Below are 26228 nucleotides of genomic sequence, written 5' to 3' on the forward strand. Positions count from 1 at the left end.
ATTCAAAGGATAAATGATGTCCTCGGCATGAGTTAACTCAGGAATACCTATGAAAATCCATTTGGCATCATCCACTGAACTTTGCAGGCTTATGAGTTGAACAGAGTGAGTTTGATTTTGTTTTCAACTGCTTTAGAATACCACACATGAGAGAACAGGTTGACAGGAGGTTTCATTCTGACACGGGAGTGAAGGGAGAAGGATCTCTTGCACACCTGCTCATGGACGATAGCAGACCACCTGAGCACTGCCATGCCACAAGCTGGCACAACCTAGGAGGTGTATGGCTATATTATAGCTAAAAACAGGTGTGTGACATGTATGAAACGTGTTCATGACTTAATTCCATAATTTTTTTCTTATCTTCATTCTTTTTTCTCTCTCTTCTTCCTTTTCTTTCCCTCTGCCTCTCTCCCTTTCTTTCTTCTACTGTTTCTCCTATCTTCTCTCTCCCTCTCCCACTCTGTCTTTCCCTTTCCTGCTCTTCTCCTGCTCTTTTGCTCCTCTTTCTCCACTCTGTACACCTACTAAGTAGTAAGTGCAGTTTGATGAAGGGTCAGTCTTATGGAGTTATGTGTTCTGTTTAGGTGTGTTCTTCAAATATGTCATCTCAAGTGTACTATCACAGAACAACATGAATTATGTTTTTACTGATAAAATCTGGCAAAGAATAAAAAAGAATGTTTTTTGGAAAGATACTGTGACATAAGATTGAAGAAAAAGCCACAGAACTCATGCAGTTGAGAAGGGGAGAATAGACGAAGAGACACATGTAGATATAGGTACCTTTCTGTATGTGGGTAAAGAAAATGAGACCATGATGACATACTTAAATGTAATACCAGGTGTGAGTCTAAACCAGTAGCTGACAAGATCATATTATCATTCACTCCTTATTCAGAAGCCCTTTTGACATAGATCCTTAAAATGAGAGGGTCCATATTACCATATCCTTGGCAAAGGGGCATCAAGTGTTTTTATTTGAGTATATGCACCATATTATAAACCCATTTTTTAGGTTAACCAGGAAAATTGAGTTAGTTTAAAAAAAAAAATAGACTCAGATTAAGTACCCTTGCCATCATGCCTCCCTTCCTACTTTTCCCTCCAGAAATATCTTTGCCAAAAAAAACAACAACAACAAAAAACAATGAAAAGAAACCTCAAACTTTACCCATGGCCCTTTACCAATTTATAGTTCTTACAAAGTTCTTTTCCTTAACTAACCATTTCTTGTTCTTGCTGGGATCCCATGTTATGTGATACTGTTCCTTTGTCTGCAGACTGGTCACTTAATCTTGAGTGAATTGAAAGGCCCATGGGAGGTTTGCAACCGTTAGCTCCTGTCAACTTGACCTCCTATTTCTATCCTGTTTGGGTCTCCAGACTTCCCGTCTGGCCCAGGCATCCCTTACTTGTTGGCTTTTAGGTTTTTACCATGTGACCTTGAAGTATATTAGAAGATTTGCTTTAATATTTAAAAAAATTTTTTTGGGTGATTTCTATGTATCCAGATTGCCAATGACATTTCCATACTTAAGTAGACAGTATTCCAGAAAAATCATTACCTATTACTGACCTACAGTGTTGTTCCCTTAAAAGAACAGTGCTTTTGTAGTCAGAGGACTTTGGTTTGAGTCAGAACTCTTGTTGCTTAACTAGCTGCATAACTTTGGCCTTCTCACTCTGGATTGCAGACAGAGTTGGCCTGAATGACCTCGAAGCTCCTCTTAGCTCTAAATGGATGATCCTGTGATGTACTTGGAACTTACTTAGGTTGATTCTAAGACCATAGAACATAGTCTAATACTGAGCCCATATTTAAAGTCTTCCTGACTTGTCAGGACCTGTCAGATTCTGTGTTTGTCTGGGGTAGCCTTTGAGAATCCAAGGTTATCTCTAGGCCAGTCTGAAGTCTCAGATTTATAATTTGATGGAGGATGTCATTTATATGGATTATATATTTAGAGCAGAGAGGTATAAAGCCTCTTTATTTTAAGAATGAGGAAATGAAACCCTAATGAGTCAGAGTGATTTCACCAGAGTGACACAGGCAGTAATGACAGAGCTAAGATTTGAACCTAGGCCCTTGGACCCTTTCATATATTGATAGTGCCTTTTGAAATATACTTTTAGTGAATTTAGGTGTCCTGTTTTGACTTGTGGCTATTAGTCTCCATAAGGTCCAAGAGGACCAGCCCTTACTTCCTTTTCTTGCCTCCTTTTCTTTTCCTGTACTTGCAGAATTCTTCTGTGTTGTCCTGTTTTAACTTGGGCTCAACATAAGGTTGGACTCAATACAAGAATTCCAAGATCCCTATGGTCAGAACCATCAGGATATATCTTCATTCTTGAAACACATTCTTTCTTTGTGACTGACTTTGTTATTTCTGTGTTTGCTCTGATTTTATTTTCAATATGTATGACTCAGAAAAAATGGGTACAAACTGAGATATTTTTCATTCACTTTAACTTTTGAATATTCACGGTGATTTTGAAGCAGGTGTTGGGACTATGTGCTTCTTTCCACTTGTGCAGTCAATTGAAGTCTTCGTTGTAGGTCTCTAGCAAAATATTGTTCTTCCATGACCAAATTTTTAAGAAATGGTTGTTTCTTGTTTTTTCTTTTCTTTTTTGCATTTTTTTGAAAAATCAGATTTAAATGCCTCATCATGCGTTGTAGTAATATATCATACTGTTAGCTTACACAGTCGCTTGCTTGTCTCAAAATTCCAGATGTCGAGCTTGAAGTGATACATTTTACCACTGAAGTATCTTGAAGGATTGGAGTAAATAATGATCCAACGTTTCATTACTAGATTATTCACCATCCACCATCAAACCAAATTCTTCTCTTCTGTGAATGTATGAAGGCTCACTTTTTTTCCAGACATACTGGGGTGCAAGTGTAAATTTCCATAAAATTTAAATGAGGTGCTTCCTGTAATTAATGAACAATTGTGGCTGCTCTCTGGTCTGCATTGTAATTAACCGTGATCAGGCTTGTTTAGTGATGACACTGTTCCTGTAATAATTTGACAAGCTACTGTGAATTTGCCAGGTTATTAAACAACCTGCAGCATTCACTTAAAGAATCACAGGGACAAGTTCAGCGGCTGCTGCTACTTAAATGCAACGTAAGGATGAACTCAAAGTTCCACTTAGTGTTATCTATCAAGGCAAATGGTTTTTTAAAATCTTGTAATTTCAGAGAAGGTAATCTGTTTGGTGTGTGTGTGTGTGTGTGTGTGTGTGTGTGTTTGCATGTGCATATGGGCATATCTAGAGGACTTAAAAGCACTTCTGTGGCAAGCTGTTAAACTAGTGATGATACAAATTGAGTGTGTAGGTTGAAAAACTGTTTTTAGGAATTTGAATTTCCAGGTCAGCAAGTTTCTACTACTATTGTTTGCATTAGAGGTGAAACCGAATCTCTCAGGTTTTGTCACCACCCTTGAGTTGTTAGAATGACAAAACAAACAAAAAATTGCCCAAACATTACACAAATTGGCCCAAAATAGAAAATCTTTTCTGCTTCCCTGAAACAGTGACCTTGTGCTTGGACATAGCTGCTTTGCACAATAGCAGCATTTCTGTGGATTGGTAACATTGTATCCGTGGCCACTTTTTTCTTCTTTCCTCTCCTTCAGGTTAAGAACTGTTCAAAACGTTACTGTCTAGTTACTGTGGTGTCTTTCATTTAGATTCTGTTTATTGACTAAACCACAAGGATCCCTGCCCAAAGTACCAGGCGGTCTACGCTTGACTGATTTTGATTTTCTAACATCAGCCCTGGGGTTTATTTGAAAAATGTACATACACTGCAGCTTTAACAAGTCAAGTGACTGCATGTTTTTGACCATGGAGTATATCTGAAGATCATTAAATTTAGAAAAAGGAGGGGAGGGATAAATGTAGTAGTCATTGTACCAGTGCAGTGTATGTGTGACACATGGTTTTTGTCTTTTCATCTTCTACAAGAGCCAGAAAGTTTCCTGCCGTTCCCTTTCCAGCTATTGACAAATGATTGCCAGATGTGAGATCTTTGCAGTGCTCTCTCCCCTCAGCAAACCTGCAGCGATGGGATATTCGATTCTCCCTTGCCCATTTCATCTCCTTTCCACATCTGCCAGGGACACACAAGCAATACATCCCTACATGAGAGTTTAAAGTTTATTCAGCTCCTTTTTCCCCCTCAGATAAAGTGTTCAGAGACAACAGAATGAAGTCCATATGACTCTCTCCAAACCTCAGTGGTATTAGGAATAAGTTGTTTATTTTAATTATCTGTCTTTCAGTAATTCCACTATTTCATTTTAGTATTTTGATGCATAGAAAATCTGATTTAACTTTGTGAGTGCTAAGAGTTTTCCTTTGTTGTTGGCCTGTAAGGATACCACCTTGCTGCCCTGATCATTCCCTCTAACCCACTTATAAAACTATGTGAGAGATTCAAGTGACTTTGTGGTAAAGCACTTTGAATGAATAGTTGTCAAAGTATTAAGCATATCTACTCCACCTCAGCAGTCATAAGAATTAAAAAGCTATCTTTCAAGGAGGAGGAGACTCAACTTGTTTAGCTCAGATAAGCCTATATTTGTAGCCATTATCAAAAACAGGTAGGGAAGGATCATCAATTCTACCCCAAGCCAGTCTACAGGGAAGAAAGGACACAGTTTTCAAGCACCTGAAATTCTACCGAAAAAGGCCACACACATAATTAGTCGCACGCACAGAAACCTTCTGCGTCTGCTTGTAGTCTGTGGTGATGTTTTTTTAATCTCAATTTTAAAATATGTTTCAAAATGACCTTATAGCTTGTGGCCTTGCTGTAGGGTAGGCCGACACAGGTGGCCTTTTTGTTTTAATATTACACTTTTTGGCCAACTAAAAGGCCCCTCATTCCTGACTAAGATCAGCACTTTTTTTTAACATTAAAAAAATCACTAGAATGTCTGCCATATGTGCTCTAGTTGATGGAAATATCTTTCTTTGTGGACAGAGCAGTAGTGCTGGTTTCTTATTTATGAAAGTGTGTGCTTTCTGTATCTACTAGCTGCCTTCTTCTCTGTCTTTGTCAATGCAGAGTTGCTTTTTCTATGAATGTGACAGGAATCCATAAAGCCTAATTCTGAATTTAAGAAAGATTGTCAGTATTGTTACAGTCAGGGTAGCAAAGGGAGAAAGCAAGGGGACATTGAAGGCCTGGGTCATGATGGGAAGAGATGTGCAGTCTCTCACCTTTGCCCCCATTCTCTTAAGAAAATAATGAGTTTTGGAGAAGGAAATAAAAAGCTATTTAAATTTTTCGAGTTGGTTGGCCAGGAGTTGTCTCTGTGTTTGTATTAGAAACATAAAATAGGAAATCAAATAAAAGGAGTGCAAAGCAGTGACTCAAGCCCATTTTAAAGAGCAAAGTTTAAAAAAGTCTCTGGGAACTCCCTCTCCTCCCCCCCAAAAAAGAAAAAAACCCAAACAACAACCACAAAAAACAACCCAGTCCCTGGAAACAAACCAAAAAAAGTGAAATAGATTGCTTTGTTGTTTAAGTTTTTTTGAAGACTACTGGTCACAACAATGAACAGCCGCAGTGACTTGGAAGACCAAGGTAAAACGTTATTCTGCCTCTCATGGAACAACAAGGTTAGAAACTACTGTGCTAGGAGCTGAGTTCCTCCGAGTTCCGATCATTTCACGTAATTTGCCCTCGGTAATGCACTTGCTGGTTTCTCATGCCTTCCTGCTTTCCTCACCATGGTTACTCGGGGAGGCAGAGAGGTGCTAAGCAATGGAGGTGTCATCCAGCTTGGGCACCTAGGGAACGTCCTTCAGAGGACGACTTGTCACTAGCCGTCAAAGAAGAGAGTGGCTTTGTGGTCTCTGAACATCTGGCAGCGCTGCACAGGAAGCTGAGGGGGTGTCATTAATTGTGATGAAATAATTTAAACCATCAGGAATAAATGAGGCTGTTAAGCTAAGTTCAGTTTCCATTTGCCGTGCACATGTGTCTGGCAGCCTGTATGCAGTTAGAAAAAAAATTGAATTATATTAGCTCATGAGTAGAAGTGAAACAGATACTGTAAATGAAACAAGTTACTGTGTCGTGATGACATTGCATTCAACCACTTCATAGAACTGGGGTTTGTAGGATCAACGTATTGAAAATGGAAAATGAAAATCAATATATTGAAAATGTATCAGTATATTGAAAGCATTTTTACTGGCCCTTCTCCATGCTTGGAAGACTCTTCCCTCTTTTCTCTGTTCTCTTGGTTTCCATGTCCTTTAAGCTTCACCAAAGGGTCCTATTTTCTGTAAGGAGCCTTCGTCAGTCTTCCTTAATCCCTTCTGAGACCACCCCCAATTTATTCTGTATCTTTCTTCTTTGTATATAGTTAATTCGCATGTTGGATCTCTGCCTTTACACTGTGGACTTCTTCAGGGCAGAGACTGTTTTTTCCCCTTTCTTTGTATCTTCAGGGTACATAGTAGGTAGTTAAATTGTAGTTGGCAGTGAGGTGTTTAGAGCCCAGGACTGGAATCAGGATGTCTTGAGTTCAAATACAGCCTCAGACACTTCCTAGCAATGTGACCCTGGGCAAGTCACTTAACCTGTGTTTGCCTTGGTTTCCTCAACTGTAAAATGGGGATAATAATAGCATCTGCTGCACAGGGTGGTTGTAAGGTTCAAAGGAGATGATATTTCCAAAATTCTTAGCACGTCTGGCATGTGGCAGGTGCCATATAAATTCTTATTCCTTTCCACCCTCTCTAATTGACTGACTGACTGGTAGGTTGCTTCATTAAGTTTTTTTTTCTTAAAATATTCCTCACTGTCTTTAAGACATCACAAAAATGGTTTTGCTCTCTTAATATATAAATTCTTGTTGGTGCTTAAGGTTTCTGATGTTTAATGAATTAACTATATCTACTCGTATAAATACAAAGAATAGTAGAATTGGTAGAAGTCGTGTTTAGTTGAATGGGTTCTGTGTATAGAAATTAGGTAGCCTAAAGTGGGAAGGGCATGGATTTGGGAACCAGAATACCTGGTTCCTCAGACACTTGCAAAATGGGTCCATTAAACCTCAGTTTCTTCATCTGTAAAACGAGAATAAAAATGCATATGCCTGAAAGCACTGAACACTGCAGTAAAGTGTTCAATGCTATATTCATGTGATTATGGGGAACTCTTGACCCTTGGCCTCATTTTGTTCAAGGTTCCAGGAGGAATGTACTAAATTGTTATTGTACTGGCAACAACCTTGTAACATAACTGCTATGGATATACTACACAGGACAGTACTACATGATGTGATAACAGCAGCTAAAGAACTTTGAGTGCTTTGGAGGACAGGTGACTAATAGATGTTTGTTGGATTGAATTAGCTTGTTTTGTGGAAGAGGATTTTCCTTTTTTGGCAGGGAAGGGGAGGGAGAGCAATTTCTACTGTATGTGATCCTGAACTACAGGAAGTATCCAGAAAATGTACATTTTATTAAAAAAAAAAAACCCAACTCCAAAAAACAACCCAACAAAAACTGAGAGCAGTGAAATGCGTGTTGATTTCTGGAGGTAACCCTCAGACCTGATGGAAAGAGGCAACATTAATCTCTCAACAAAGAAAGAGGCATTCTTGGTGCTTTTGGATGTCAGAGGGACCCGGAGGTGTTAGGTAGTAAATTGACCAACACCTCTAAAGTTCCAAAGTAAATTTCTAAAATATAAGTCATTCATTTACACATGTGTAAACTCTTTAGAATCCCTTGGGAAAATAAACTTTTATTTCAAAAATAAACTTTGAAGTTTGAAATTAAAAGCAGACAAACTGTTTCTTAGTGTAGAAAGGATTAGTTGGATAGTTGATCAAATGACCATGATGTGCAGGTGATAGCATACTCTGATTGCCTGTGGCCCAAGTGAACTACTTACTACTGAGTTATGAGGAAAGTAGTGTCCCCAAGAAAGAGAAATACTTGTGTCTTCTCGGCTTAATTTCTATGTTCCAACCCTCCCTCCTATTTTTCATTTATATTTGTTTTTCTGTCCTTTTTTTCTCTTTTATCTCGGTGTCCTCTTTTTATTTCCCTTTTCTATTCCATCTTATTCTCCTTTCTCTTTTATCAGTTTATATGTTAGCTTACCATAATGTGGAAATTAAGGGTATTTTCTAATTTTTTTTATTTTTGAATAATAATTCTTTGCTTCGTGTTATTAGTTTAGAAAATATATGCTTTTTTCCCACACAACCAAGTAGTAGTCAGGAAAAATACCGTCAATCCATTAGTTAACATGTATTCATTGTGTTTCTTTTGAATGACTTCAATCTCTTACAAGATAGTGGCCCAGGAGTCATATAGAATGTCTGCTAATTTGGATGTAGAAGGAGTTGGTAGTTCCTAACCCAGAGAATCCGATTCTTCTTCCTCAGCAGCTTACTCCTGATAACATGTAGTGATCTTATCACTATGTTCCCATCTATTGGTGCCATTTAAAGATGGAATCCTTAGCTTCTAAGAACCATACAACACAGCAAACATTTATTAATGGCTAACTGTATGGAGCACTGTTCTAGAAAGCTAGGTCAGGTCAGAAAGTCTGAATTCAGATCCTCTCTGACACGTACTAGTTGTGTGACCCTAGAGAAGTCACATAACCTCTGCCTGAATCAGTTTTCTGATATGTACGTTGGGAATAATGATAGCACCTGCCTCTCAAAATTGTTCTGAAGACCAAATGAAATAAGATTTGCAAAGAGCTTTGCAAATCTTAAAGTCCTATAGAAATGCTTGCTATTATTAGGGGAGAGACACATGGTTTAAATAAGGCAAGATTTTTCCTTTTAAGGAGATGATTGTTTGTCATGTTCTTCTAATATTCTTACTGTTTCCTAGTGACAAGGAAGTCATGATGTTTCACTTTCCGACCATGTGCATATATTGACTAGTCTTTTGTTTTAATTACTAGAAATATAGAACAAAAAGGTCACATTGTGATAAGTTTAGGAAAGCCGGTAGAAGTGCATGAATTCAAGTGTGCTTTACTTTGCATGCACGCATACACACAATACATATATTTAAGGAAATTTGGTTTAATCATTTAGAAATATAAGTGAATAGGATATACTACATTACTTGCATATACCTGGTGATAGGTAACAGAGGAAACTAAATTCATGAATGAAGAGAAAGAAAATGGCAGTAAAATGAGACTTTTCTTGAAAGTACTAGAGGTCTAAGACGTTGAGTTCTCTGTATCTTTAAGAGCTTTTCAACATACTTTTCATACAGTTATTTTTGATGCTTTCTATGAGACCACTACTACCACAAAAACCCCTCATGTGTTTAGGTTTTTTTTTTCTTATGAGTGCTGGATAATTTATAATATTAATTTAAATTTAAGGTTTACAAAGTATTTGCCACCTGACAACTCCATACGGTAAAGAGTGAAAGCAGTATTCGCCTCATTTTACAGATCAGGAAACCGAGGCTCAGAGAGACTCTGATGACTTGCCCATGCTCACACAAGTGTCAGAGCAAGGTTTCCTGACTCTATCCTGTTTCTAGTTTTTCAGATGTAAACAACTTATGCTTTAAGGATATTAGGCTTCAGAAAAGACAGCACATACTTTGGGTCTTTAACAACAGAACACTCAAACTATATTCCCTTGTGCAATATTCTATATCTTTTGCATAAGTGAAGGTCACTTGCCATACCCTCTTTGTTTTAAATTAGGGGCAAGGGAATCATTGTCTGTTGATTGTCCCTCCTTCCCTCCTCACCTTACCTCCCCCCAAACTCGAAGCAGGACAACTACTTATTATTTCTCAATTTAGAACACTTGATTGAATGAGTTCTTACAAAGATGTGGAGTCAAGACCCATCTCCCTCTCCTTCATTTCTTCATTTATAAAACAGTGTTGGGGAGTAAGGGAGAGAAAGAATTTGATCTCTATCAAGTTTTCTTTAGCCCCAACAAATGATATGCATGTGTCCTATGTGGTCCAAAAGTGTTCTTTTTTTAAATCATAGAAGATTAGAGCTAGGAGTTGGAACCATTGAGATCTTTTGTTCAACCTCCTCATTTTGCAGGTAAGGAAGGAAACTGAAGCCTGCAGAGTTGAAATATCTTACCCAAGATCAGGTAATATTGATAGCTGATTAACAGAAGAGCTAGAATTATGATCAGTCTCCTGACTTTCAAGCTTTTGTACCATAAGATTATATTCTCATACATTTCCCACAGAATATCCCCTTGAAGAAACCAATAAAACTTCTAGGAACATCCTATAACTCATATTTTTCATCAGGATTGAAAATTATTTTACTAAAATGTCACTTTATGGATGGGTGTTACCCTAGTGTTTAGCAGTGAATGCTAATAAAGGATGAGGAGACAGCCTTTTTTTAGCCCTGAAGAAGAGGCAGTTAGCCACTTCCCAAGCAGAAATGACATCGTGCTCTCTTCTCCTTTAAGCCCTCATTTTCAATACTTCAGTATTATAGTAATTGGTTCATAATCTCTTTGATAGGATCACTTGTTCCAGTGGTACATATTGTAACCCATTCACACTTTCTCATCCTTTGTATGGTTCTTAACCTGGTCTTCATAGGTACATCACAGGGAATCTGCCACGGTTTACTGGACTTACAGATCAGTGATTGCTTCTTTGGTACCCATGCAAAACTTGGGTCATACGTATCTTATGCCTTGTTCTCTTATACTCTCAGCTCTCTTTTTACTGTCCTGTTCTCTCTACCTACAGTGGACAGACAGTTATATCTCTCTATGATAGGTATGTTAGTGGACTAAATGAATGGGCTATCCAACTCACAATCATTCTTTTTTTATTTGTTTTCTTTTTATTTTGGAGACTTTGTCTCTCTGTGGGCTGGAAGTGCAGCTTTGACTCATTGGCCTGACTCTAGTTCTTATCAACACAGAAACTTTAAGCTCTTCCAGTAGGCAACCTTGTGACCTTCTTCTTTTAGGGATTTAGCAAATTGGTGCCAGACTTGATGAAGATGACTGATGAACTCAACCCTCCTACAGCAGTAGGGACTACAGCTATGGGCCACCACATCTAGCTACAATAAGCTTTCTTCATCCACTTGGTTTTTCCTGAGTTAATTACTGGGTCATAACTTCTTGAGTTTTTATGCATCTCATTTAGAAGTCTTTATATTTTTCTTGGCATTGTAAAAGGCCTAGAAGAACTGTTTTGTGCTTATGTTCTCCATCTTTCACCACAGTAGCAAACATATTTGATTAGCTTAGACCTCAAATACATTTGACTAACTTAGACCTTCTGTTTTTTCTGCTTCTTTTGGTGTCAACCAAAACAAATCAAAGGGTCAACAAACTAGTTTGTGTCTCTTGCGTCTTTTGAGCAATCTTTTGTGATCTCAACATTTGAGACACCTTGCTGGAAGAGAGACTTTAAGGCCACATCTTGTTCCACCAATTTTACAATCAACAAATGATAAGCAGTGGCACTGTATTTTTTTTTTGGTGAGTGGTGTAACTGTAAAGGTGTGGTTTGGTATAAATACCATCTGTGCATGCTTCCCTGTTTGATTCTCATGTTTTCATTCAGTTTACTCACCATAAATGTTTAGACTATTTTTTTATTTTGTAAAAGTAAGAGACTTGATATATGATATATAATAGTGTTTTTGTATATTTAATGGCCTTCTTTCAATAGCAGTGCCATCTATATATGTATGTATGTGAATAGAGGGAGACAGATACCAATCACTTGGTATCCTCAAAGTTGTCTTATCTTCCAGTATGAGACCACCAGCATTTTCTCATGTGGGTCTAGTGTTCAAGAAGTGCTAATTAATCCTGCTGATTTGTGATGGTATCTCCTTTTTATAGAACCCATCACTGCAGTCATTGACTATTTACTCCAAAGCCGACACCTCCTGTTTTTAAATGTTTGAGAGGTAAAACAGTAATGTTTATTGGGTATTCCATGGCTGGTTTCAGAAAGAAAATGTTATTTTGCTATGAAGAAACTTCTAATACTATACAAGTATTATTTGTAGTGTTTAGTAAATACCAATTGGAGATATATTACTGAGTTGATATGTCGGTCTTGCAATTAGGAAGATCAGAGTTCAAACCCTGCCTCACCCACTCACTGTGTGACTATAGGATGTCACAACAACTTTGAGCCCAGGCTCCTCTCTAGGTTTTAGAGAGATCACATCTCTATGTTTCTTCTGGGAATTAACACACTATATAGAAATCACATTTTACATATTGACATGTTGACCTGACTCCGTAAAGAAGAGGGACGGCTATAAAGCCATCATTCTCACTGAAAACATCTAAGTGCTTTGAGGGACATTTTTCTGAATTTGTATGATATAAGCCTACACAGACACATCGTCTCTGCCCTCTAGGAATTTATGATCTAAAACACATATATGTGCATATACACATACATATATATATGTGTATACATATGTATATGTGTGTGTGTAGAAATAAACATATTACGGACCTATAAGCAAACATCTCTCAAGAAGTTAAAAAAAAAGGAAGCTTTTATATCATGTCCAAATTAAATCCCTCATTTTCTTACTTGGGTAAATTCTTTAGCCTTAAGAGCCTCATTAGATTTAAAATGACAGATTTCAAAGAATCCAGAATATGCCCGGAAGAAATTTTTTGTGTCTTCTTTTGTTGTTAAGTCATCTTTCAATTGTGTGTGATTCTGTGTGACCCCCATTTGAGGTTTCGTGGCAAAGATGCTGGAGTGATTTGCCACTTCTCCAGCTCATTTTACAGATGAAGAAACTGAGGCAAGCAGGATTAAGTGGCTCATTCAGAATCACACAGCTAGTAAAATGTCTGAGGCTGGAGTTGATTTCTAGTCTTCCTGACCCCAAGCCTGGAGCTCTATTCATTGCTTTACCTAGCTGTCCCCTGAGTCTTCTTTAGGTCTTTAGAAAAAGTGTTAACACTAATGAGCCTGTTATGATATGCCCAACATGATTCCCTCCTTTTTGTTTGTTGGAAAACTGAAGAATTCAAAGTTTTGTGTTTTCGGTACTGAGGAATTAGGAGATTCTTTTCATTTGATCATTTCAGGCATGACTCCTTTTCTCACTGTGTTGGATTTTAAGTACTTTGTTCTTAATATTCTGAATTGACTTTAAAATAGACTTTAAAAAAATTCTTGTTTTCTTCCTCTCCCACCATTCTATGCATTTAAGTCAACAAGTATCTGTTAAAATATATCTACTTGCAAAACAATGTATTGAGTTTGAGACATAGAAAGTTTAGCTGAGCACAGCTCTGTCCTTGTAATAGCTCATTTGTTATAGCTCATTTTAAATACAGAACTTCAAGTTTTACAAAGTGCTTTCATCACAGAAACTCTGAGATAGCTCATGCATGGAATAGCATCTTCATCTGACTTATATTAATCTAACTAGTAAATTTTGGAGACACCATTTGAACCCAGATCTTCTAACTCCCAGCTCCCACTATTCTGAACTACTTCTTATGGAACTTATAATCTAGTAGGTAATAAGATGAAAACCTAGTGAGTTTTAATGTTCACTACTAAGATTTAGAGCTGGAAGAATGCCTAACATCATAGATTTTGAGCTCAAAGATCTTAGAGGTATTCCAGTCCAGAGATGTCAAACTTGTTGGCCTTTGCAAGACTCATAAATGCTGCCTGAACTGCATTAAAATGTAACTGGGAAATATGTAACAAAATAAATAAAAATGCATTAGAACATAATGTTAATTTGTGGTTTTCTAAGTCAATACGTGGCCCATAGGAATCCATTTCTATTTAAGTTTGACAATGCTAATATAGTCCATAGCCATCATTTTACATATGATAAAACTGAGATGGACAGAAGTTAAGTGACTTGCCCAAGGTCACACAGGAGACCATTAAGACAGTTGGAGTCTTCTGACTTCTCCATCTGAAAAGTGTGAAATGAAGTTCTTCGTAAAGCTTTGGGAAAAATTTTCCATGGGGCAGTCAGGGAAGGCTTCATAAGGGAAGTAGCTTTTAAGATGGGTTTTAAAAGGTGATTACTTATTGTATAGGCAAATAAGGAGAACATCATTCCAGTAACAGGAATAGTGTTTGCCAAAAGTACAGAGACAAAAGAATACAGGACGATGGAGGTGGGGAGGTGAGGTGAGGGTGGGATGACTAGCCAGAGAAGTGAGTGTGGCTGGCCCACACAGTGGATTTTAGAGGTCCATTTCTTCTTATTTTACAATTGAGAATACTAAGGCTTGAAGAGGTTTCCTAAGGTCACCATAGGTAAGTAGTAGTGGACCCGTGATCTGTCCATAGGTCCTCTAGAACCCCTAATTCCTATTTAGCATTCTTTTTTGTACCCTGTTGCCTAGAAAGTCTAGAAAGTTAGTTCATTACCTTGTGGAGGACCTTGGATGAAAAGCCAAAGGAAGTGAATTTTACTGAGTTAGATGTAAGGAGTTTTTTGAGCAGAGTTCTTATCTCACTAGATCCATGCAAAAAGATTAGTCTGGCAGTAATATGGAGGATGGTTTGGAGATAGGGAGTGAGTGGAGTCTGGAATGCTGGTTTTCTAAAGTTTCATTGCTATGGGGGATTCTTTATTGCCAAGTTGCCAGAAATGGAATAAAAACAAACAAACAAGGTTGAAATGTTTGGAGTATACAGCAGAATGCCAATATAATAATAAAGGGTTTGACTTGCTACTTACTGATAATGAGTGGAGACTTCCTCCTTAACTTTGAAACTTCAGAATAAGTCTCCTGTTGCAATTCTTATGTAAAACTTTACTAGCTGACTTGTTTCTACCGAGATAAATGCTGACATTGGGAACCTCAGCTATGGTGGTCTTTGAAAAATATAAACTTTTTTTTTTCCTAAAAATTTCTCCTTGCTGCAGCTGTAATGCAACAATATTTTAATTATCAGAGAATATGGAGGCAAAATTTGAACTCATATCAAAGTTCAAGCCATAAAAGACTCGTACCCATCCTAATGGAGGTGTCTGTGGATGTCAATTAAAACATTTGAATGTATAAATTAATTTAAAAAGCAGCCCCAGATATAAATCAGACTTCTTTGGTACACTGATGTGAAATGCGCATTGTTTGTTAGATTATCTTGTTATTCAATCTATCCTATGTAAACCTGGCTGGCTAGTATTATGAAGTAATAACACAATTAATGTGATGATGGGATAGTTATTCTTGGTACAGGCCTGATCCTGCAGGTCTTCCTTAACTTGACTGGGATTTATGTACATAAAGGACTGCAAGATCTGGAAATTTTAATTAGCAAGGACTTGGGCAGGATTTTTCTCCCAAGTTGTTTTCTGTAGCTCAGGTTATTTCTTGGATTTTTATTCTTTCTGAATCATTCATCTGCAGACCCACAAAGAACAAATTGCCTTCAGATACTATTTTATCAAAACTGGGCAAAGTTCATTAAAAGAACTACCTGCTGTCTTCTTATATTGTGCTGTGCTACTGTGTTCCAATTAGAAAGAAAGCTTTATTTATACATGAAGCTATTAGGAATTCCTAGAATAAACAATGAATGTTTCGTTTGATGTGCAAAGGAATTCTGTTTACCACTATTAGTCACATAAATCCATGTCTAAAACATGGCAAAATCAAAACAAAAAAGCCCATCCGTTATCTCTGGTGTGAACTGAAAGACTGTCTTGTCATCTGGGCGGTGAATAGAAAACAGAACTTCTTTCTAACAGGATCACAGAGAAGTAAGTTTCTCTGCCATTTGTTTCAGAATCTCTTTGGTCTAGGTTTAAGAGTTTGAGAAATTAATATTAAACCAGGGAGGTAAAGCATGTAAATTTATAGGAAAAAGAAAATAATACATCTTTGCTAAATCAAGAGCTATGCATTTGACCCTGCCTTTGCAAATGGGTTTATTTATTGATTGATAAATTCTTTTTCTTTGTTAACTGAATTTGGGTTCTGTGCAGTATTATCATTAGTGAATTGCAGAAAACAAACAAACAAACATGCCATCCTTCCTGAGTATTATTTTTATGAATGGAGGCTCATAGGTGCTCAGTGCTTAGCATTTCTTGTTTCATGCTTAAAGAAAGAGTGAACTGACTTCAAGTTTTCCTGAATGGTTTAAAAAAATATGTGCTTACTGTTCACCGTCTGTGCAGTGTAACTGTGAAAGTGACACAATGAAATGCTTGTTTGTGATTAATTTCATGCTAAGAAGATTTAATTGGTTGGCTCCAAGTTGGCTCATTGCTGATTTGAAACATCATCGGTTTGATAAATTAGATATTCAGATATATTATTTTAATGATGATTGTCTCTATCCTATGATGAGTGCCACAGAAGAGCTCCCTGTTTCAATAGTGGTTATCTGTGATGCTGTAGCAACATTCCTGGATGTTAGCAGAGTATGTATTTTTTTCTGTGGTTTTGTGAATCAGTAACCACTAAAAGATCTCAGACAAATCACCAATGAATGATTTGTTCAGAGTTTGCTTAATGAGAGAACTGTGGCGTAAGACTACATCACAATAAGTGCGATGATACATTTTCAGTGTTTTGTTTGGCTCTTAACTCTTATTACTCAACTTGTAGTTTTTACAGTCACAGTTGAAATATGCAGATAGATTTGATTGAATTTTGGTCCATTTCCTGGAAACCTTTCGGGCCAACACTTGTCAAAATCAGTATTCAAATTAGGGGAGATATTGACTAGAGCTAAGGTTTGTAGTAGAAGATTGCCTTATGAGGCTGAAACTGTAACTAACAATGGACCGGAATGCTCTGTGCCACATGCTGAGGGCATTACTACTCACCGGAGGCTGCTTTTTAGAACCAACAGGAAGCAGTTTTCAAAGAGCTGAAGCAACAGTTTCAAGATACATGTCCTGTTTCTAACTGGGAGTGATGCACATGATCATAGCAGAAGGGGAACTCTGGAATATAATTTGCTGTCCTGATTTAGCCTCTCCCCAAAGTCAGAAGACTTTCATGGGTAGAATGGTGAAGGAGGTTCTGATTTTTTTGTTTTTTTAAGTAGAGTATAGGTTCAGTATGAATTAGTGGTGTGAAGTGATAGGCCAAAATGCTGCTTTAAGGTAGAAATAGCATCACAGGAGGTAATAGGTTTTCTGTGTTCTAAGCAGGTCAGACCTCATGTGGGCTATTGTAATTTGTTCTAGGTACCACTTTTTAGGAAGGACATTAACTAACTAAAGAATATCTGCAGGAGTGAGACAAGGATGGCAAAGGGCCTTGAGATGCAGTGTAAGGATAAAGTGAGGAAAAACCTTGCTTAGGAGTGTGCTGCACTAAATGGCCTCTGACATATAGTCTATTTCTGTGTTCCTGTGATTCTGAATGAAGAAAATTTCCAAGCAGGAAATGGTTTTTGAAGTTCATTTCTTGCATTCCCCCACCCCCACTTTTTCCCCTGTGATGAATGCTCTGTCTTCTGATTGTATTATCTTACTTTAGTAGGATACAAAGAAGAATACATCTTTTTTTCTGTTTTACACATTTCTTCCTTCCATCTCTCCCCCTTTCGTATTAGATAAGTATGCATGCATTCAACTTCTTTGTATCTCTGATCTCATCAAATGCAGTCTCTCTAGTGGTATAGACCCCAACTTATCCAAACCATTTCATCAGTTGCAACTCCTGTTCATTTCATAATATAAACATGGGGTGCCTTCTTTTAAATCCTCTTTTATGTGAGCTGTACATCTATCTGTTCTCCCTATGTGATTGACTGCCCTCGTGTTCTGAATACATATCTCTTGTGTTTTGAAATTTTCTTTCTGGATGCAATTTGTCCTCAGTAATACTCCCCAGCTTAGTTGTATCCATTATACTCTTCTCCATCGTCCTTTGAGAGGTCTTCCCGTTTTAAATCTTTGGAGACTGATGTTCAGTGACTTGCATTTACATAACCTCATCCTAATAATATTGTTTTTTAAAAGAATATTTTTGGTTTCAAGAGAAAATGGATTTTTAAAAAAGTGCTATTTTTATTGTTCATTTGTTTTATTTGTGTCTGACTTTTTGTGACCCTATTTAGTGTTTTCGTGACAAAGATACCAGAATGGTGGGCCATTTCCTTCTCCAGATTATTTTACAGATAAGGAAACTGAGACAAACCAGGTTAAATGACTTGCCCAGCCTGGTGCTCTATCCATTGACCACTTAACTACCTATATATATATATGTATATATATATGTATGTATGTATGTATGTATGTATGTGCTTTGCTAATTGCAATCTATACCTCCCTTCTCTTTCTATTCATTTGTGAACAGAACTCATTCTTCATCTGTGGTGTTTGTTCAAGATTCATATACTTCATTGTCTAATCCTTCTCCACAACATGGAATTAGAAGAAATTTGAGAGTTAGAAGAGTCCTCAACAGTCATTTAGTTGCCCCATACTTTAAAGGAATACATACCATAGCATTTCTTATAAGTGGCTTAACCAGCTTCTTCTTGAAAGACATTCAAGGAAGGGAACCCAACAGACTGGTAAACAGACATCCTTTGTCTAGTTGACCTTTTCTGTATAGATAGTTACAGCAAATTCTTTTGAATTATTATGAATCTAATTCATCTATTGAATGATGAAATAATTCAATATTGTCTACAGAGAGAAACATTTGTATGATCTCACTATTTATAGGGAGTCCCTCTTCCATTTACACTGGGATGGCCTCCTTGACAATGCTTTGTCAGAGGTGAATCTGCCTATTTTATGCCAAGCTTGATATTGATAAGTTGAGAGTTGTTGGAGAAATCCCTTGTTGATTTTGTCAAGATATGCAAGAGAAATATCTTCTTGGAGACATACCTTTAATAATGCATTTTGCTCAACTGAAGCAAATACTGAATCAAATGTTGAATTCGTCTAGCATTTAATAAATCTTTGTTAAGCGTCTGCTATGTTCAGAGCACAAGGATAAATAAAATATGGTCCTCTGTTTATAATCTCTTCCTTTGCACCAAAGACCTTCATATATTAGTGTTTTCTGTATATTTACAAAGATGTCTTTTGGGGACAGCACAGACTTAGAATAGGAAACATCTCTTTTAACACCTCCTTTTGAATTTGAGGAAATTTAAGCCTAAAAAGGTAAAGTAACTTTCCTAAAGTCACTTGGAAAATATGTACCAAAAGTAGTCCTCAAATCCAAGACTTTGGACTCCAAACCCAATAGTCATTCTTCTTTCCATGCTATCATGGGAAATTGTTCTGGACCATTCTTCATTTTTTCTCATGTGTAATATGTGAGGCTACAGATCTCATAATGTTCACATTCCAGTTTTAATATTTAGAGTCTCAACTAGAAATCTTTGTGATGTTATGTGGGAGCAGATAGCATAGATATGGCCTCCAAGGACCCTAATTCTCAAAACATTATTCATTCATTCATTCGTTTATGTGTTTGTTTGTTTATGAATGACAGATATACCAGAGGATGAAATTTTCACTTTAAAAAGTACATCATAACTGAATCACAAATATTACGGTTCTTCAAAAATTCATTTGTAATTTCTAATTGCTGAAGTTGTAGGAAAGGGAAAAAATCCTGTCTTTTAAAAAATGTTTTTTTGTCTTAGAACAGAGTAAGTACTGTACAGCTGCCCCCTGAAGAGCTAGCGGTTGGTAGGTCTGTAGAAAGTGTTAAAACAGAAATGCTTTGATGTAGCTCTGGATAACACTGCCTGCTACTCAGATTTGTTGACTGCAGAGACAGAAGAGGCTTGCATTGGACCAAGGGCCATTTTGTATTTTTTATGGCTCATCATGGGTAAAGAATTCTTCTTCTAGGGGACTGTGTACTAGTGACGAGACTCTCAGTACTTCATTTGGGTAATTATGCTTTTTTATAGGGCTTGGTCTTTTCTAAACCTCTCCAGAAAGATAATATCTGCCAGAGCTCACAGTTGGCTAGCATAATGAGAACCCAGGGTTATCTCTGTTCTGATATGAGGCAAAGTGCAAGCCCTGAAAATTCTCCACTTTTACACTTCTTTGAAGCCTAGCACCAATGAATCCCTGAAGCTAAAAGATATTTTCTATAACTCCTGAAATATGCCATCTTCTAAGGAAAACAGATGAATAGAGGAGCAGGAGCTGAAGTACAATTACACATCTTCTTTTCCTTGTGGTTACTTCTTTTTATTAGATCCATAGCATTAAAATTACAAGGTAGCCATCTAGAATCATGTAGATGAAACAACATCAAAGTTTAGGGCTTTCTGCCCTTAGGTGCAAGTTGTGTTATTATATTCTATGAATGAATGAAGTAATATAAACGAATTCTTATCTTTTTCTCTCTTTCTTTTATTTTCTTTATCTCCTCCCTTCTTCTCTCTGTTGTCCTTCCCTAGTTAAGGAAAGTTAAAATGCTTATTAATATTAAGTATATTCTACTTACAGGAACGATGTAGCCTACAGGACTGATTCTCCATATGGAGGGAAAAACTAAAGAAAACAAGATTCTACCAGGGAAACAGCAGTCTGTATGAATCGTAGCCCAGTTAGACCAGTGCTGGGATGAGTAGGTCTGTGGGACAGACTTGTGTTTTAATCATTTGGTCTGGTTTCTCAGGAAGAAAAAGAAATTCCCTACTGGGAATTTCTGTTTGACTAAGGGAGTCCTGCATTCTGTGATCTGGGGTTAAAAATGCCTATGTACCTTAGAGGCAAAATGCAATCTTGACAGTATGATAAGATACACCATCTAGAGATGGGGATTTTTAGATTATAGGAAAAGCAACTGCCTTTGTGGGTTCTTCGGGAGCAATTTTCTATCTTGTGGTTGGTCACTTTCAACTCATGGCAATAACTTTCCATTATAACCCCCCCCAACTCCAATCAATATGTGCAATATTATGCAACTCATAGTTACATTATAACCAAAATATGTCAAATGTGGTTTCTGAGTGGCTGATTTACAGTAAGTCTTCCTGAGTCCCCAATGTGGATATGATGACTAATTTGAACTCTCATAGACTGGAGCATTTTTCTTCATATGAAAATTGTGGGAGGGTTAGAGAGATAGTAATGCAGTAAAAACCACTGTGTCAACTTATTCACACACAGATTGATCCATTGTCATCTCCTTTGCATCTACATGGTTTGTTGTGAATTATCAGCTCACCCTGGGAGAGATGTGCTACGAATTCTAATAACTTAAAATCTGAGAATCTATTAAAACCATATTTGTAGTTCAAAAAAATTGATATTTACTGGGCAGCGTGCCCAACAAGAGAAAGTCAACGAGATTATACACTTATCCTAAGTAACAGCAACAGCTCTGCCAATGCTTCATTTGAAAGAATATAGCTGATCCAAATTATATATCATGGTAGTGGAAGACATGAAAAGAATATAATATATCAAAATTAGAACCCATTTCAAACCATGAAACAAAGAAGGATTTCATAATAATGGCTACAATAATGTTTCAAGATGTGATGTTACCATATGTACACTGAATCATTTAAATTCTATTTTAAATATGAAAGCATTGCGTATACACTCATTTCTCAATTATCCATGTTAATGGTATGGAGACTAGAATGGATAATCAAAAAATCATTTACATTTGGACTGGGAAGATTTTGAACAAACATGTGAATATGAATGTGTGTGATAGACTGGCAGTTCACACTTAAAACCACTATCCAAAACATATTGTGACTTAGAGAATCTAGAATGTTGTGAAGTTTTCTTTCTCTGAAACCATTCTCAGGATTTGAAGTAGGGGGATACCCAGCCTCACTTTTTGGATACCAGTGAAGCCAGTGGGCCACCTTCTCTTTTTCAGCTTGTGATAATTGTGTCTCATAAGTGATTAGAGGAGGCAATTAAGTACTTTGATTTGAAAGGTCTCATGTTGCCTGCACACTCTAGGCATACTGAAGGTAAAAGAGGGGTTCGTAAAAGTTGTTGGTTAACGATATCTCCTATTTTTCTTAGTTATGTCAACAAGATTTTAAGAGCAGATTTACCCAAGCTGTGGAAACTGAACATTGACCTTTTGTGCTGGGGAAGAGGATTTCAGGGAATCTTGGAAAATAAAGAAAGAAAAAGCGCTATGCTTGATCTTTTTTTTTTTTTTTTAGAGAAACCTTTTATTGATTCCTCTTATTTTAGCATCACCTCCATTCCTAAACAGATTCCTTCCCTCCCTATTTATTGAACCATCCCTTGAAACAAAGATTTAAGTAGCAATTCAGCACAAACAACATAACAACTGTGCCAAGTCCAGACTATTATTTGTAATGAACTGATTTTCTGTAGGCTCACAGCTCAGTTGGCTAACTCATTTGAGTGAAACTTATTGCCACTGAAGTTCAGATTCTGTTTAGTTGAGCTTCTATTCCAAATGTCATCCAGCTGTTTAATAAATATATGACATAATTATAAAAAGGTAAACTTTTGTCAAAGATGGTATTTGATCAACACTAGTGAAAAACAACTCTAAAACACACATCTGTTGACTACTAGTAATAAGACTAAAATATGTCCTTTATGTAATTTCTTTATTTGAGTCAGCTTACTAAATGTCTTCCTTCCTTCCTTCCTTCCTTCCTTCCTTCCTTCCTTCCTTCCTTCCTTCCTTCCTTCCTTCCTCCCTCCCTCCCTCCCTTCCTTCCTTCTTTCTTTCCTTCTTTCTTCCTGTCTATCTAAAATTCAGGGCTTGTTTTGAGGCCATATTGGGAATAAATTCTAAGAATATGCATTCTTAGTCCTATGCATTTTCAGGTCCAAATAATAGTACAAGGTGATAACACAAGGAAAAAGAAAACTAAAAGTGACAGAGAAAAAAAAGAAAGGAAGAAGTTGGAAAGTATTTCTTCAGAAGATCTTTTTAGCAGATAACTGGAATGGAATGATGGCTTGCATTTTAGGATATTAACAGAAATCAACCAGTTGGTGCAGGAGTTAGGAAAGAAAGCCACAGAGAGATGAGAGTTTTAATCTTATTAGGTATGGATAACGTCAGAAATAGTACAGTGACCTGCTGATACTCTTGTGTTTGTTTGTTTGTTTCATTCATTTATTTTAGAGCCAGTCAAAAATATATATGTACAAAGTATGGGTTGTTTTCTTCCTGCCGAAGAGGATAAAAGGACACTTCCTTGTTCTTTGATAAGGAGGAAAAATTGTTTCAAGAAGATGAAGAAATAGGTACTTGAGGAGGCAAAGCAGAAACTGAATATGAGCCTGAGGAGGAGGAGGGGAAGAAGGAACATTGAATCAATGGAAATGTTTAATAAGTTTGAGGCTCTTCCCATAGAGGCTAAAGGATAGAACTGGATTTCTTAAGGAGGAAACACTACCTACCTTCTTTCACAGAATGATGGGGATGGCCTGCAGGTGTAAACAGGAACAAGGATATCAATTATTGGCCATGGAGAGAAGAGATACATATTGTAGTAATTGATGAGTCCCTTGCAGGAAGCATAGATGTTGAGGAGTAAATGGGATCATATGTACAAAGTGCTTTGCAAACATTGAAGTTCTATATAATGTTAGCTGTTATTACATAGGTTGAATTGACAGGAACAATTGGGCCACATATTGCTTTCCTTGGGTGTCTATTCAGGATGTGACAAAGAGCTTCACAAGACTTGTCAAATGTGACAACCACTCACTATCCGCTTCTGATAATCCATGTAAGGAATGATGACATTGATTTAAAAAAAATTATACCTGGAAAGCATCTCTTTGAGATTATGAAGCTTGAAGCAGGAAACTAAACGCCTTAGGCGCACAGATGAAATTTTTCTCCACACTGCTATTTGAACAGTGGAATTTTAGAAGTGATGGGGTGGCACCACAGAGTTGAGAAATAAATAGCTGACTGTAAATGATTTTGTTGAACAGGCTTCAGATTTAGAATGAAGGGGAAAATAAAATTAAGGAGCTGGATTATTTAATCTCTTACAGCCAGTCTAGCTCTACAAAACTACTAGAAAGCTGTGGTGCTCTTCAGAAAGTTAAAAAAAAAGGATTGCTATGTTAGACATGGTTTTGATCAATAAGGAATAACTTGTCAATGAAATTGAAACCACTGGAATCTTGGGAGAAAATAACCATATCTGTCTTTAGAGTTTGTTTCAGTGAAATCCGGGAATAGGTTCATTCAGGTCCTAAACTCAGAATGGATTTCAGATTTGAGATAGGAGATAGGTAGGATTCCATAGCTTCTGGCTCCATAAAAGAAGGCTATGTGATACAGTAAGAGCTCACCAATAAAGAGCTGACAATGGAAATGTAAATCATTCTAGTGAAGAATGGAGGACTAGCTAAACATGATGAGAATGATATGACTGGATGAGGAACTTGTCAGTAAATTTATTTTAAAAAAACTTAAATGGGAGATGGAAGCGAGGATAGGTTACTGGGGAGAAATTTTTTTAAGAAGTGGTAAAGAAATATCAGTTAGACCAAGGTCCCAAATGAGTTAGTTAGGAGAAAAAAATGTTGTACAACACAAAAAGGGCCATATTTAGGGGGAAGAGAAAGATCAAAGAGAGGATAACCCTCTTGACTGGTTGGAGGAATGGTGACGGGCAGTGGACAGGTGGCAGAACTGTTTGACTCCTTGTTTTGCTTCTATTTTTTTCTCCAAAGGAGAACAATCATCTTTGTACTTCAAAAGGCAGGATCAAATATGTTTGACAGCAGTTGAAACCCAATATATATGAGGAAATGGTAAGAAAATAATTAAGTACCATCATTGAATTTGTTATCTTGCTTGTAGGAGTTACTTCCTTAGAGTACTGAAACAATTGGTAGAGGTGATTCTGAACTACAGTCATTGATCTTTGAAAAAAATCATAGAAAATAAAAAGTGTCTTGGAGCTAGTGAAAGTCAAGTGCCCTAAATGTTTTAAATGGGGGTGGAGCCTACAAACTATAGACCAGGGAGCTTGATAGTGATTCTTGAAAAAAATATCTTGAACAGAATTGTTAAGGAGTGTTTTGGGAGATTTAGGGTCATAATATGAATGAGCAAGTATTAGTTAATTAAGAACAGGCTCTCTCCTGCTTCCATACATTTACCCACAACCCTACCATGCCTCAAATGAATTTCCCCCATAACTTTGCCTGATAATACCACTTTCATTTACCAGACACATACAGACACATAAACACATATACAGTGAGAGACAGAGAGAAAGAGAGAGAGAGAGAGAGAGATATTACACGGATGGAGACATGTTTCAGGTCTGACTTGTAGTGGATAACCTCTGAGACCTTCCTGTCTAACTTGGAGATTTTTTGATTATCCTATAGTGTTTTGTTTTATTTTTCGTTCCAATCCTGTACTTGCTATAGGGAGCTTCCAAAGAAGAAAAGCTCCTATCAGTGTAGATCCTCAAGTCGTCTGTCACTTACAGTTGCACAGAATGACATGGGGGTAACTGAGAAATTAAAATCTTGTTCCTGGTCATGCAGATAGATTCTTTTAGAGGTATGATGTATTTTTGAATATTAAGACTAGACTTTTCCCATTGTATCATCATTTAATATGCATATTTTGTGTGTGTATATATAAAAAAATATATAAATATTATCAAAGATAGTGTCTAGATCTGTAATTTCCTTGCTGTAGGTAGCTCCCCAGTGTAGAACCATTTTCTACCAATGCTATTAAGTACCTTCTCTGCAAATTATAGTCTTAGAGAATTACTTAAAGTACTGAGAACACTTACTACTGCATAAATTTAATTTAATTCAACAAGTATTTATTAAGCTACTATTCTGAACAAAGAGCTGTGCTAGGCACTGGAGAATATGCAAAAATTGTATAGATCCCTTCTTGCTCTTTTGGAATTTATGATGTACAACCAAGTAATATAGTGGAAATGGAATCAGTTCATGTTGTGCTCAGTCATTCAGTCATGTCCAACTCTTCATGACCCCGGATTCTGTCCATGGAGTTTTCTTGGTAAAGATGCTGGAGCAATTTGCCTTTTCCTTCTCAATTCACAATAGCAGACATTTATTATGCACCTACTGTGTGCAAGGTAAGAAGCAGCATGGCATAGTAGATAGAGAACTGGCCTTAGAGTTAGGAAGACCTTTATTCAGGTTCCATCTGTGATACATTTTATTGTCTCTGTGACACTATAAAGGCCAGTTTTCCTCTCTGTGCTCCATGTACTGCCCCAACACTATAATTTGCGCCACAGTT

The 26228-nt window shown here is 37.0% G+C and overlaps 1 protein-coding gene across 8 annotated transcripts in view; it reads left to right on the forward strand.

The window, feature by feature from the left end:
* Positions 1-26228, forward strand: part of BNC2 (basonuclin zinc finger protein 2) — a 512918-nt gene that overhangs the window by 212939 nt on the left and 273751 nt on the right. Inside the window, exon 1 of one of the 8 annotated variants that reach the window (XM_072655829.1) lies at positions 1-24742. This exon is cut by the window's left edge and continues 26853 nt beyond it. The exons of the other annotated variants lie outside the window; for them this stretch is intronic. Coding sequence (XP_072511930.1) covers positions 24740-24742 — 3 coding nt within the window. The 5' untranslated portion in view covers positions 1-24739. The remainder of the gene's footprint in view (positions 24743-26228) is intronic. 8 annotated transcript variants of the gene reach the window in all.

The sequence above is a fragment of the Notamacropus eugenii genome, chromosome 1 (assembly GCF_028372415.1).
Source record: "Notamacropus eugenii isolate mMacEug1 chromosome 1, mMacEug1.pri_v2, whole genome shotgun sequence".
Classification (NCBI taxonomy): domain Eukaryota; kingdom Metazoa; phylum Chordata; class Mammalia; order Diprotodontia; family Macropodidae; genus Notamacropus; species Notamacropus eugenii.